The sequence below is a fragment of the Melanerpes formicivorus genome, unplaced genomic scaffold, assembly GCF_026170545.1.
Source record: "Melanerpes formicivorus ecotype bairdi unplaced genomic scaffold, bMelFor1.0.p_v2 SCAF_16, whole genome shotgun sequence".
NCBI lineage: Eukaryota > Metazoa > Chordata > Aves > Piciformes > Picidae > Melanerpes > Melanerpes formicivorus.
The window spans coordinates 5,445,115-5,460,676 of NW_027142368.1; the positions used below are offsets into that span (position 1 = coordinate 5,445,115).

Genomic DNA, 15,562 nt, shown 5'->3' on the forward strand with positions numbered 1-15,562 from the left:
ATAGTAATGACTGTATGCTAACCCATAATCAAACACAATCACCAAAATTTATTCTGATCTAGGTAATAGAGTGTTTCATAAGTGTAATGGTCTTAGAAAAGCCATAGAAACATTTCTCCTGAATTCACTGGATTGTGTTCTACAGCTGTTGTTAGTTATTGGAGAATACCATGAATTACTTGAGTTGGATTGGATTACCTGGTTTGCTGGGAAAGACAGGTTTCTTAGAAAGGTCAGTAATTTATCCAACGACAAAAATTCTTTTGTTCAGCCCAGGAATGACCTAGTTTTGCCTTTTCTTTTGTATCTCTATGAAACTAGGAGCTGCAGAAAGTAGGGCATAAGAGACTGAAGAAACATTTGCCCAAATACTGGGGTCAGTTGCTGTTAGGTTACTAACTAAAACTTATTCAAGGAACCAGGTATGAAGGTAAAGTACTGTTGCGTGAGAGAGCATGTGCACAAGCACAATAAACTGTTAGGAACAGATATTACTGTAAAGGATTGACTTACAGTTTGGCATACATTTCTTCCAATATTATTATTGGTGTGCAGATATCTCAAATCGATTGTTTTATCATGTTGAATGAACGCATTGTAGTCGGGCATTGAGACTGGTTGTAGACTCTGGAAGTGAGAGAGAAGGATGAAAAAAATATTTTTTTTATAATTATAGCAAACCAAACCATTTCATATTCTTCCACTGCATATTTTGAAGTGAAAACCTCTTTGTTTTCTATGTCTCTTGTCAAAAATATGAAGCTTTAATATGTCAGTGCTGTCTATTCAAATGGAAAGAACCATTTAGATATTTTTTTTTGTCTTTTAGAGCCTCATCTTTTTCCAGTGCTGTAGCTGTTCCCCCTGGCAAGTTCCAGCTACACTCAAAATATTCAAATAAGAATGTCTGATAAGGTTGCCTGGTCTCTTAGGTTTTTACTTATTTATAGGAAGAAATGTTTAAGTAGTATTTAGGAGAAATAATTATACAGGGAGTACAAAATACATTTCTTACTGGTATTTCTTCCCTCCCTCCAGCCTGTTTTCATGCTATGGGTCAGGACTTAACAGCTCTCAAGAGTGTTTGGCTGAATAGCAGCAGGCTTCTAAATCTCAAATCAAGTGCTCTTCAAAAGCACCTTACTTCTCTTGAGATAAAAACTTGAGGCAGGTTTTTCTATCTGGCCTATTCATCAAGTATCGTCTACTGAATTGTTGACATTTCTAAACACTAAAGGGATTTTAAAGATCTTATTGCTCTAAAGAGACTTCACTTGTAGTAGGGAATAAAGAAGTGAAATGAAAAAAATACTGACACATGAAAAGTACAAAACTAAATAACTGCTAGAAACAGCTGAAAGCAAATAACTATAATTTGACATATAGTTTCTGTTCAAAACACGTTCTTGATGTAGGGATCTGCTTAAATAGTCAGTCCCTTCCCCCAACTTCCAGATAAATAGCAATGTTTATTTTAATCTCAATTAGTCACAAAAGTCTTGCATTTAATCTGATACCAGTTTGTGTTGTTTGTATTTAGTATGTTTGTTTGAGTTTACACTGAGTCCTACAGTCTTTTATAGAGTCATTTAAAACTGAATCAGCGTGGCCTGTCTGTTAACCTTTACTCAGCAACTTCTTATTCTGTGCTTAAACTACCTTTAAAAGGATTGGTTAGCCAAAGGGTAGTCAATGTGAGCACTTGATCACCAGTGTGATTTTTATATCTTTTCTTATAAGTAATATCAATCACTGAGTAGAAATATGCCACGGTATGTTTCCATACCTAAACAGGCTGATCCAATATTACAGATATTAAATTACACTTCACTGGCTTCTGAAGTCTAAGATTATTTGGTAGGAATACTACAAAAGGCTTTGTTAGCTGGAGTTTTAAGCTATAGCCCTCATGAGTCATGGAGGATTAGTACTGAAAACAAGAGGTATTAAAATATGCTTTATGCAATGTCGGTATCCTTACCTGGGAGTTACAGGAACTGAACATACTTCTATATCAGTGCCAGTTTTTAGAGTGGGAAGACAATGATAGCAGAAATAATCTTTTTTGCCTGGATTTTGCCTTAGTGTGGGGCATCTGGCAGTGGCATTTGCCATTGCAGAGCTGAAGTTTCTGGCTTGTGAAAAGCTGAAAACTTAACAAACAGGTCTTCTGGTTAGCAGCCTGGGCTTATAAACGTGCAGGATTTTGTAAACCAGCACTATATTTCTTTATCTAAAAGATACTTGCTTTTAAAACAGAGATGAGTAATGTTTGCACTTACATAGCAGTTTCTCATTTCACTACCACTGTTTTGAAGTGATTGAATAATTTGTGTTTCTCTGAACATACTAATCCTGCAATGCAGACTGAGAAAATACCTGTAGCAAAGAACTTGTCCATGCATGAAAAGCAAAATATTTTATTTTGGTTTTAAAAGGAGAGCAAGAGAAATTGGGGGGGGGGGGGAGGGGGGAGGGGGGAGGGCTGGGGGAGAAGACGATGAAAAATCTCCAGAAAATTAGTCTGCTTCAAAAAGGTATTAAATTGTTCCTATCCCTGAAGCTTTACAAATGTGCTAATTGTTGTGTTCTGGTCATGTAATATGTTTCTGAGGAAGTTAAGGCACTGCCCTGTTGCCAAAGCCCTCGTGCTGTCCGGGGGGAGGGACTGGCAGCCCTGTAACGCGGGCAATGAATCTTCCCTTTGGGCAGCGCGTGCTCCAGGTCTGAACGCCCAGAAATGCTTCACAGATGTGCTGGGCTGCCTAGCAATGGAAATTTTCTAATTCTGGCTGACCTAAAAAAGTAAATAGACTACTGAGCGTAGGGCTGCTCCCAGGATAAAGCAACAATACCCCCTCAGCTAGCATTTACATGTTGTCCCTCTGCACACTCCTTCTTCATAACCAGCAACTTGCCAAACCTGCGACGCTTGTCTCTTGGAAGAGAGGCATTCAGGGAGATACTGGATGGGTGGTTTGCATTGTGTAGTCAAATGTAAAACAATACAGCTCACGCTGTCTCGGGGCTTTCTAGAGCAATGCCCCAGAGAGATTCTGTAGGTAGACACGTTGGCCATTACCAGTAACACATAGGCAGTCATAAGTAATGTGTGCATTTGCATGTATAGTTACATACTGTGTTTGTACACACAATGACTGCAATAGATCTGTAGGAGGAAATCAGCACTGTCAGTGTATACAAACTATAGAAAAATCACTGGAGCAGCCCATGGATAGGCTAGTCCAGAGTGTCAGAGCAGCTCCTGCTGTCTTCTGTTCTTAGAGTCATAGAATCATTTGGGTTGGAAGAGGCCCCTGGAATCATCAAGTGCAACCATTGAACTTCTTAGGAAAGTACTTCATTAAACTCTAAATTTGATAAGGTCTATAAAGACAAGATCCTTGAAATCAATGGGAGCTTGCAGGTGAGGAGTGATTTAGTAATAGCTGGTGGAACTGCTCAGTTCAGAAGTCTGCATTTCTATTGTCTCTCATTTTTGACTTGGCAAATCAGGCACTGAAACACTCTTCCAATGAAGTCTTGCCAGTGTGAGTTCCCTGTCTTGGAGCACAACTTTTTCTGTGAAGTGTTGGGATCTATCTGAACAATTTTGTCAAGAGGCAGAATAAATTTTACTAGTTGTTACATGTTGTGGCACACCCTCAGATAAAATGGTGGGGGTTAAATGGGTGTGTGGAGTTTTCTGAAATGTGACATAATATTTAAATTGAGACAGAAGCTTAGAGTTAACTTTAACAAACAGTTTTGGATGCAAACTCCAATATTTGGTTCATTTTCCAACCTAGATGAAACTGTGGAGGGTGACAGTAACATTGTAATATGTTAAATCTCCTCGAACAGATGCTTCTGTCTCTGCTGTTTCTCTCTCCTCCTCACTTTCATGGCTTTTGTTTGTATACACAGTGACTTGAACACTTCTCAAGCTTCCCAGCAGAGAGACCCAAGTTGTTGTAGAGCAGTGTGGGCATTGCCAGCAACCCTGGAATGTTTCCAATGAGCCATCTGTGGTCTGATATGAAATCTGTACTTTGTGGCATGTTGTGGCCATTCAGAAGAGGAGACACAGTGGAGGCACCAGCTCCATATAGTTGTAGGACTAAATTCCTCTCCTTGACCCTTTCTATTCCAAATTAAGACATTTTTAAGATAGTCATCCAGGATTGCTGAATAGTCAAGAAAGATGGGCAAGCACTTGTGAGGATGACTCATCTCATCCTGAGTGTATAATATAAGGTTAGACTGAACGGCTCACTTGTAGACAGCTGCAATTAGGTTGAATGAATCCATCAGGGAAGAGATTGTGACATTGACATTAGCATCTAACCGGACTAACCTGAGAGCTCTAGAATTACACAGACTTCCATCATGGGTCTCGCACTCCTCTCACATAAGGTCAGGGAGAAGAAATTCAGCAAATGGGGCAGAGCCAAAGGAGAAATGTTTCTCTGCATGCTTTGGCCATAGATGATACCATGACACATTGCTTCCTTCCAGCCTTTAGACAATGTATTCCAGTCTCAGCTATAACACACTTAGATAATATATCTCCTCATGGCTACCATGTTTACCTTTCTTCACTGATCTTCTCTTCAACCCTTTGTCATGTAATTTCTTCCCCTATGCCTATTCTCTTTCACTCACCTTTCTATGCAGTATTTTTTTCAGTTAGAAGGAAAAAAAAATCTTTGGCATTGGTACTGTGTTTATATATCCTGATGTTTTTCCTTCTGCCTGGATATTTTATTTTTCACCTCATCCTTTTTACTCAGTGTAGTCAGACTGTAAACTCTTCAGAACAGAGACAGTCTTTCAATATGTGCTTGGCAAGAGTTGAATCAGTATTACAGTAGTAGCTATGTAAGTGTTTACTACTGGTTGTAAGACTACCATGTATTTCTCTGAATTTTGGATCAGACAAGCAGTTGAACAGCCATAGTCTTTGAATAGCTGATAATCAGAACTGATTAATCCAAACCCCTTTGTAACATTGGAAGCTCCTTCATTATGCAGAGACTACAGTTATAGTATAAAGCAGATCTGTTAACCTGTACATGCGACTTAGAGGACTCCATGGTTCAAACACTTGGCATTCTCAAGTATCAGAGAAGATAAATCCTCCTGATATTTTTATCTTCCCCTTGTGTCCCTTCACATGTAGTGAATTGTCTTTAATGCATCTTGGAGTTTTTCTTTGAGATGAAAGCACTTGTTCCGACAATTGTCTGCACTTTTCTGTCACTGAAAAGTGATGACTAATGCTGCACATAGAAAAACCCAACTGTCTCTACTCCCTTTGTTATTGGAACTTCTTCAGCTATCAGAAATCTCTTAGGGACTCATTTTGCATGAACAGGTACAGAATTAGAATCATAGAATAGTCTAGGCCAGGAGGGACCTCCAAAGGTCATCTAGCCCGACCTTCCCAGTCAGCAGGGACATCCCCAACTAGATTACGTTGCCCTGTACCTAGATGAGCCTCACCTTGAATATGTCCAGGTAAAGGGCCTCAACCACCTCCCTGGGCAATCTGTTCCAGTGTTCCACCACCCCCATAGTAAAGAACTTCTTCCTGATATCCAATCTAAATCTGCCCTTCTCCAGTTTGAAGCCATTGCCCCTTGTCCTGTCACCACAGGCCTTTGCAAACAGTCTCTCTCCACCCTTCCTGTAGGCCCCTTTCAGGTACTGGAAGGCTGTTATTAAGTCTCCCCAGAGCCTCTTCTCCAGGCTGAGCAACGCCAGCTCCCCTAGTCTGTTCCTGTAGCAGAGGTGCTCCAACCCCCTGATCATTTTCGTGGCCCTTCTCTGGACCCTCTCCATCAGGTCCATGTCCTTACTATATTGAGGTCTCCAGACCTGTACGCAGTATGGTAGAATCACCTCTCGGATCTGCTGCTCACATCTTTTGATGCAGCCCAGATTGTGATTGACCTTCTGGGCTTCAAGTGCATACTGCATGCTCATGTCCAGCTTCTCATCCATCAGCACCCCCAAATGCTTTTCCACAGGGCTGCTTTCTAACACCTCATCCCCCAGCCTGTATTGATAGAGAGAATTGTTCCAGCGCAGGTGCAGAACCTTGCACTTGCTCTTGTTGAACTTCATTAGATTGTGAGACACTATCACTATTTGTGAACCAAATTTCAGGACTACCATGTGATCCTGCCTCACACAGGTCTAAGCTGGTTGGAGTGACTTTTCTAGTCCTAGCTGTGGGAGCTTGTAGTTTCTTTAGTAGCAAGGGGCTTACTGTCACACTTTCAGGTTTTGGGATATTAATAAGAATTTTATATCTTTTCATATCAATATTGTCAGATTTATACATAATACACATATTTAATATCTCTCAATTGACAGATTTGGTAAGAAAAGAGTCCAAAACGTAGAGTAGCCTTCATGCCAAATGTTTGTAACCATTTGACCTATTAGAAATGCAAAATGAGATCTGTGAGGACATCAAGTAAACCTGTTTATTCGGGGATCTCTCACCACATAGATGTTGCAGTGGCCCTGAAGCTGTGCTTTGGGGCACCACAGAGCATCAGTGCGACATGCTGCCACTGGGCTGAAGGTATACCCTATGTCTCTGGTGGGCTCAGCCACCACTAGTAAATCCTTCCCAAATAAGGAGAGTAGAACAGGGCCAGGGAAGGTACCCAAGGTCAGCCATCAGTCCTGGTGACTACCAGGCAGATCAGTATTTACAAGGCAAATTCACTGTCAAGCTGAGAAGTCAATCATACCTGGGTCAGCAGGCTCCATGGCTGGCCTCTGGAACAGTAGTAGCATGGGACCCACACAGAGTGCAGCTGCCCAGCAAAGCCAGGAGCACTTGGCAGGGCTTTGGCATCTCCTTTTTGCAGGGCTCTGCTGAGCCAGCAGCCCAGTTTAGGGGTGCAGAGATGCACTGTCTCACAGCTAGCCGTGAGTACCAGCCACTAACGCAGTCATCTTCACTGCAGAGACAGAGACAGCTCAGTGGCTGCAGACTCATTTGGCATCTTTCCACTGGCTCCCTCTTTTCTTAATACATTATTTGCTTGTTTTCTTTTCCAAAGGCCTCCATGTCCTTTCCCCCAGCTTGCTTGTGAGATCCTGTTCATTATCAAGAAATCTATTTCCACTCTGGTAATGGTGACAATCACTTGACAGTTTGGTAATTTTCATGCAAGTGAGGGGAACAGCTCTTCTCCCTAAGAGGAGGTTTTGTAAAGCTGCATTACTAACCTTTTGCCAATTTCTCCTTAAAATCCACCTTTTTTGTGATACCTACAAAAATTCTGGATCTTTTCCTGGGTAATATAATAATAGGAATAACTACTGGCAATTACAAATGAGCTAATAGCAAAAAGACATGAAAGGGAAGACATAACCCAAGGGTTGCATTATGAGCAAACAGGAACAGGAACTCAACCTCTGTACCACAGACCATTCCTGTTCTCTCTTGTGTGGGCTTTATGGAATGGTGAGAGTTCTGCTTCAAAGAGAAATAAGTAGGATATAAAGCTCTCCCAACTAGGAGTTTGCATCTTTCATTTTCCCAGCATTCCTAAAATTCTTCTCCCCACCCCACCCCCTCTCCCCCTAAACCAAATCCCTTCGGCTTTGGTGACTTCAGTCTTCATGGAGTTGTAGCAAATGGAACTAGAAGGGATCTAGAGAGGTCACTAACCCATCTCCCTGCCCCAAGGCAGGACTGCAGCCATAGCAGACTAATAAGCTTGTGTGTGTGTGTGTGTGTCAAAGATCCAAACCAATGGAATTCTAAAGATTTATTATTATTATTTATATAAAGTTCAATTGTGAAAAGTTTGCAGTTGTTAAACCTTCGTATAAGTGTTAGAAGAGTAACTTCAGTGGGGTTGTTTTAATATATATTAAATTAAGAACAAACTAGCACCTCTTTTTTATGAGATTCAATGATCTTGCATCACTCACATTATTATGTGTGTGTTTCCTTCAGTATTACACTTACAATAGCTACCAAAAATATAATAAAGTAGGGGTTAGATTTTTGCCAATATAGGTACACCTGCCTACCAGCATCAGGAGAGGTTGTTAGGCAAACTGCTGGTCAGCCTTCTTAATACTGAAGAGTGAAAAAAAAAAAACAGGTCTTGCATTAGAAAGTCTGTTTTTTGTAATAAATCTGTAAAAATCCCCGTGACACAATAAGCTACAGTGGCAAAAGCACTTGCAAGTGTTTTTGTCTACTTTATTGGTTTCAAAAAACAAATTGCACCCCAACCAAATATATTACCCCACTGGAAGTTCCTAGATTAGCCACATCCCAGTCTCACAAGAACGCCATCAGTGCTGTATTTGGTCCTCAGTGCTAGGACAGGACTAACTGCTCGGTGTCCCTTCTGGCCTCTCCTGTTCTTATCTTCCACGTCTACTTTTTTTCCCCCCTCATTGAGAACAAATAAAGTAATTAGAAGTTTTCTTCAGGCAGAAGGAGGAGCAGAGGCAAAGTATGTAATAAGTTTTGTCTGAACTGTTTTCCTTTCGTAATGCATGCCCTAAAGCTGTGTGCTTAGCTGTGTTCAGGGTAATTGTTCCTATCACCTCAAAGCCTTCCCGACCTGCCCGATGCAGTGCGGGTGGGAAGCACCAGCGCGCACATCGTGTCCTTGCCCTGGCTGTGCCTTGTCCAGTAGTAGCCTTCTTCCACACCCACTGATTTCTTCATCAAGTGAGTGATGCTGAGAGTCAGATTCTAAGATCCAAAGTTAAAACATTTCTGACAGCCTGAGTGGGTGGAAATACTGTGTGGTCATGTAATTAAACACGCTATAATAATGCAGAGACACAATTACTTGCATAAAGGAAGTTTACTCCAGCATTCACCAGTTTTTACACTGCCAAACTTTACCTTTCTTTGATGCAGGCTTTAAGAAATTATCACAAGGAGGGTGATTATAGGATCCTATTTTGGTTTGTATGTTGACTTTGGCCAGGCTATGATTATTTTGCTTTCAGATACTGTTGCCCTGCCAGCTTGCTGTAGGCTAGAGGAAGTTTCATGTTTACACACATACTGGAATATTTTAGTGAAAATCTGCAATTGTTTGCAGAACAAATTCAGATAAATTATTTTATGTCCAGCATTTATACCAGGAGTAAACAGTGTCCTGTGGAAATCCCCCCACTTGGCCCAGGCACATTCATCACTGTATGTTCAGCTTGACCCTTTTCCAGGCATGTGTCTGCTTTTTGGACCAGGAGTGAGCTGCTGCATATGCCTGCAATCCGGGTAGGGGACACTGAGCAGAGGAGAGGGGCAGGGGCAGGAAGAGGGCACAAAACCAGCACCAGCAGCAGAGAGAAGGGCAGATCAAGATCAACAGGAGGAAAGAGGAGCAGGACAAAATAGGAGGTGAGAAAGATAAGGATCTGAGAGAAGAAGGGGTAGCCTGGCACTGAATTTGGACCTAAGCGTTAGGAATGGGAACAGGGGATAGAATATGGGCAGAAGAGACCTAGGGTTGGCAGGAGCAGGAGTTAAGAGCTTGGGAGCAGGAACCTGAGACTGGCTGGGGAGAGCAATCAGAAATGGAGCATTCTTATTATGAAAATCAGTTGCAGGATGGAAGACCTGGGCAAGGAGAACTAGGATTGCCCATGTGAGCAAAATTAGCCTAGCTCTTACTAGTAAGAGACAGAAAGTGATGGAGGTTACAGCCTCAGAAACAGCAAAGTCATTTGTCCACCAGAAAACATTTGTCCTAAACTGGGACTTTAAATGTGATTGTTGCTCTGTGGTCAGCAAATACCTGTGAAAATGTTTGTCCATTCTATAATGTTGGTGTCCATAACAGATCACAGCCTACTCCCTTGCTGCTTTAGTTGAAGTGTCCTCAATCTCCCTGCTGATGCCGAAACTAAAGACCTGTTGTTTAACCTGTGGATGGCTGTATAATGGCTTGCAACAAATTTTCCAGTTTGTTGGTGGTTTAAAATGTAGATTATTTTTGTAGTGGTGTTAAAATATTCAATAGGATTAATATCTGCAGCTCTGTTTATATTTTCAGGCTGCACACAGAAAATGTAAGGAATGGTACTTTGAAGTGCCCGTTCAGGCTTTATTCATAGGTAGCTTGTGTGTGCATGTGTGTGTGCTGTGATTCAGGATAATATTCAGTTGTTTTCAGAGGACCCTGGTGTGGTTTACTGTTCAGAATATGCCTGATCTGAGGATGAAGATGGCATATGCAGTGAAATTTGCTTCCTGGAACATTTGTTTCCTGTTGGAACATTTGATAAGTGGGATCATAGAGAGGGCAAGAATTGCAGGAGGGATGGGCTCATAATTAAGATGATGGAAGGATATCATGGAAGGTATGCTATGTGCCTGTGCCACTGGGCTTCTGTGATTATGTTACTTCAACCCAGCATTTTTATTTCTTTACTCTTAGTGTCTCCTGCTTTCTGAGTGCCTGACTTGGGGTTTCTGAAGAAATACTAAGCAAGAGGGAAGTTAGCATTTGATCATGGGAAATGCTGTTCAGTGCTAACCCTTCTGGAACAGCAAGTCCTAGATGACTCAGTTTGTGTTTCTGAAATTAGTAGATACTGTTTGCTTGTGTTTTATGTGCCTCAATTCTCTGTCCCTAAAGTGAAGGTAACCTTGCTGCCCTATCTCACAAGAATATTGGGAAAATAACAGTTGGTATTTGTGAAGCATTCAAGTGCTGTCTGCTGACATGTGCTATTGAAAAGCCATTCTGTCTCCAGAACAAGGTTTGAACAGTGTGCAATAAAAACATCAGATGAGTTCAGAGTAAACAGTGACAAGAAACAAAATACTGAGTAGCCAGTCACTAAATGAACAGTGTGCATCCCCTTCTCTGAAAAAGATGGAGGAGGAAGGGTATATGGGTGTGTAATGAAACACTCTGTCATAGCAAATGCATCTGTAAAAGCCAAATTCAGTCCCACCATCCAGTCTGGGATCTTTAGTTTTCACCAGTTTTCTCTGAGTCTTTGCAAATTAGTAAATACACATCTATTTTCTCTTTGTAATGTATGCTAGCAAGCAAACACTGTGTTGTCTTAAGAGGCTGTGTAAATATCACTTTTCTTCTTTTTTATTTTAATTTATTTTGACAGCACTTTCAAGTCCAGGCCACTGTGGCAGGGTATATATTGTCCCCTATCTGTGATACTAGTCCTTGCATAAGATGAGTTTGCCGAGTCTCAGTTTGGTTTGCCCTTCAGCACCTTGTTCTGAATCCATTTGGCATACTTGGCAAAAGGGCCCAGGAGGAAGACAGTGGTACTACATCTCCCCTGGAGGAAGCTGCCTCTCCGCCCACCATGGCAAAGGCAGAGAGATGCTAACAGCAAGTGGGAGAAGGCTGGATTAGCTCCTTTGTCTCTCCACCTCCCACACACCACATACTCTGTACCCTGGGGTTTTTTGGAAAGCAGATGTGACTGAAAGATCTCCCAGGTGCTCTCTTGCACTTTCTGGCTTTTCCTTGTCCATTTTCCCAGTGGTTATGCCCACACACACAGAGTCCAAGTAATACACTGTCTCTGGCAAATCATTTTCTCAGCAAACAAACGAGATAGGCACATGCCCTGGTTTATGTTGTGTCGATACAGAAATTAGACATCATGAACCACAGTTCAGATCCACAGCTGTGTTCAACCTTAGGAATAAGGGAAGGGCTGTGAGTGAAGGATGCCATACCACAGCACTGATTTTAGCACAGCAAAATGCAAGAGCTGCATAGTTAGTAAACGGTGTGTACAGGGTGGGGCTGGTTTGAAACGTAAATTGTGCTCCATAAGCAAAGTGCTAGAGAGAAATACACACATTTCTCCTATTCCAACACTCAGATATGTCATCTCACCCTGAGCACAGGCTTTCCTTACTCCACATGCATTGTTTTATGTGCTTCCTTCCCTTGGAGAAGACAACAACCCAGCTCACATTCTTCTCACTGAGCTGCCCACAGCCAGGAGTGACCAGTGGTGGGAAGCACTTTGGAGCACCTCTCATGTTATGCCTAATTGCACAATCTCAAAGCCAGCAATGAATTGAACAGTCAGCCTGCTGTAAATACAGTTATTTCTTATGCTTTTTAATTGAATTCCTATCCTATCCTACAAAAGTTGCAAAGGTGTTGATTAAAAGGCAGCTCTATTTAAGTGTTGAGGTACAAGTAAAAGCATAGCAAAAGCAGAGAATAGGGAGAGTCCACACAGCCTCCTAATATATTTTTGCAGCCATCACTGTTCTCTTCCCTTCAGAAGCATCTGCATTTTAAGAGAGCCACACAGTTTAGCCTTTACCTACTAAATCTTTCAAGAAATATGCTCCTTCCATGACACCAGTTTCATCAATTATTGCACTGTGTAGAAGATGCTCAGCTCTCTCAACTGACAAGCTTTCAGTACCTCACCATGTCCAAAAGTGAACTAGTAATTAGCCAAATAAAGCCTCAGTTTTGCATTCATTTTCACCTTGTTTTACAAAAGCTAAATGGCAATGTCATGTCTTTTATACATCTCCAGTGTGAAAGATCCTCAGAGGGAGAGTTGCAATATTTTTGTCCTAGTTGAAAAATAAGGTTTCTTGTGCAAGGGTTGTGTGCTTGTGGACAACTGTGTAACCTGTAGTTTCCTCATCTGTAAACTGCATGAAATGTTCCTTTTGATTAGCTTTGATTAGCATATAGGATTGTATTATACAAATGCAACTACTACCACTTCTTGGTTTTATTAACAACTGTCAGTAGAATATGAAGAAGAAACACCTAGGAGAATAATGCTGCAACCAAGGTGAGCCCTCTCTGTCTTTTGACCATCACATCATTTTTTTCAGGCTCTGCCACAAAGTATGCATGTTTGAAATAAAAACAGACTCCTACTGTAATGCTATAGGAATCCAAGGATTTGATGTAGGGGATGACATAGAGGCAAAAGACTTGTTTATAAAGGAAAAATGCTTTAAATTAAATACCTTGGGCAAATTTGGATTTTGTTAAGAAAAAATTCACAAGGAAAAAGATCTGTTCCAATTCACAGAATCCAGGCTGTTGAAAACATGCAAAACTTCCCAGGTGAGCCTAACAGAGCCTCTTGGAAGTGCTTCATTTCTGTGGGTAAACATTGATCAGTAAGGAAAAAGACTATGTTTTGAAATATGCTACGGAAAATAAATTCTACTGCAATTCTTTTTTTTTTACCCTCTCTCTCTTTCTTCTCTCTCTCCCCATCTCTCTCTCCCTCTCCCTCCTGAAAATCTCCTGCCACAGCGACTGCATTTGCCTCCAGACTTGTCAGACACAGTGAGCCGCACAAGCAAACAGGATCTGGCAGAATCCGCCAAACTGCTGAGCTCAGGATGTGGTGCTATGGCCATGGGCAAGAAGCACCTGGACTTCTAGTGATTTCTACTTAGCAGCTTCACTCAGATTTATGTGACACTCTAATTATGAGTGTTAATGACTTATATAAATATTTTTCTTAATGATTTGACCCAGCAGTCTTTAAAAATACATGTTATCATATGGTGCCTTTTTTTTTCCCCCTCCTTTTTTTTCTTCTTTCTCCTTTTTTTTCTTTGTTTGTTTTTATTTTGTTCTGATTTCTTTGCACTCATTTTTGGTTGTGTTTGGATTTTGCTTTTTGTTAAAGCTTCTGTTATGTTGGGTCCTGCCATTGTTCTGCTCGACTGGAAACACACAGTATGTTGTTCCTTCCCCTTAAAAACATGAACATCACTTCTACCCTTTCATTTCATTATAATATATGTTTTTTTTCTTTGTTTTTACAATAAAAATAAAGGGATCTTTTTTCCCAGTGGAATTTTTATATACTTACAGTTTATATTTTGTATGGCTGAATAAGTTAAGTTGGATGGTCTGTTGAAATAAAGGAATGAAACTAAACAATTCATTGTCATGTGTTATTCAAAAAGCAAACTGCACAGTTAGGGGTTTTAAAACATTCTTTTTTGTAGGTGAAATACCTTTCTTACGTTTCAGGAAGTAGTTACATTAGCTTATTGAATATCTAATAATTGATTTTTAAATCTGTGAGATCGTTTTTATTCTAATATGCCACTAGGAATGGTTGGGGGTTGCATCAGAATATATTATAGTTAGCCTTACCACTTATTACATGTATTAAAATGCACTTGAATGGAATTTACTACAGATGGAGAAAAGAATTGATTTCCTTATGTGGCTCAAAACAGTAATCCTAAACAATTGAAGTCAGCACTATGAAATTATGTCAACAGACATAATTCAAGATTGAAATTCAAACCGACAGCTACATTAATGCTAGAAAACCAGAAGAGTGCGTTTGAGCTCGGGGAAGGGTATCACAGCAAGCTGGTCTAAAGCAGGGCAGAATTTGCAAGTAATTCAGGCTTCTGTACCCTCAGATATACAATTGGTGAACTTCTAACTATTTTGCATGTATCTGTGTGTATCTCGTCACACAAAAGAAAGGCAAAGCAAAGCTGACCTGTAAATGAAAGTGGTTTGTGTTCTTTCTTCTGAGGCTGACTTCCATTTTGAAAGGTAATATTCTTCTTCTCTGCAGAACCTCCAAGACACCCAGCTGCAAGATTGCATTACAGTTTCAAAATTTAGTCTTTATAATAGTGTATTACATGGCTGGAGTGAAACTGACTCTTCAAGGAACATGTTAATAGGATGCAATAATGGTAACTTATTTTGATGGGTTTGGAACCAAGAGGTGGTTAAGTGGTTTGCCTTTTTTTTTTTCTCCCCCCTGCAATACAGGTTCTACTTTATTTTTCCCTTGACAACACTGTGTAAAACAAAGACATAGCTTTTAAAACTGTCTAACTAATATGATGAATGTCAATCACTTAAAAAACTCCACTGTAGCATAAACACATACTGTATACAGCTTTTATTCTGAATTAGAATAATTGAATCAATGACAGTGATTTGCCAGGATGTCAAATCTATCCATCTTATCCTGTCACTACCAGTTTATTTTTTGTGATCAAAATCAAAAAGACTACTATTTTGTCATCAGCTATTTCATTAGTAGTAACAATCAGGTTTTCTCTTCCACATTTTTTAGATATGCCTCTTACATTTTTTTTCTATTTCTAAAGACACAAATCCTTTTTCAGCCTTTTCAAAATAAAGTTTCAGAACTGAACTGTCAGTTTAATAAAGCAAAAAGACATCTGCTTTCCTGTGCCAATATGTTTAAAATATTATCATTGATGTCTCAAACACTTTTTTTTCCCCTCTTTTTGTATTCTGTGTAACATTGAATGGGAGTTCTCATTAGATACTGAACTGTGCCTTTTTAAAGCGTGAAATAATTTAAAGACTTAGGATAAAGGGGTTTTTAACAAGGGTGAAGTTTTATGTAGGATGTCTTTTTAATGTAAATAACACAAAACACAGTATTTCTTTGTGAAATGGAAAGTCAGAAGACATAGAAATTGCTGCCAACATACTTAAATAGGTCATTGACTTAACATACAGGGGAGGAAAATATCATGAAAGTCACAGCTGATTTCTAGTTAACG

At 40.3% G+C, this 15,562-nt stretch overlaps 1 protein-coding gene across 1 annotated transcript in view; it reads left to right on the forward strand.

Annotated features, from left to right (window-relative positions):
* ELP4 (elongator acetyltransferase complex subunit 4) overlaps positions 1–13,934 on the forward strand; it is a 124,138-nt gene extending 110,204 nt beyond the window's left edge. Inside the window, exon 10 of the mRNA XM_068148586.1 lies at positions 13,293–13,934. Coding sequence (XP_068004687.1) covers positions 13,293–13,424 — 132 coding nt within the window. The 3' untranslated portion in view covers positions 13,425–13,934. The remainder of the gene's footprint in view (positions 1–13,292) is intronic.
* The last annotated feature ends 1,628 nt before the right edge of the window (positions 13,935–15,562 follow it).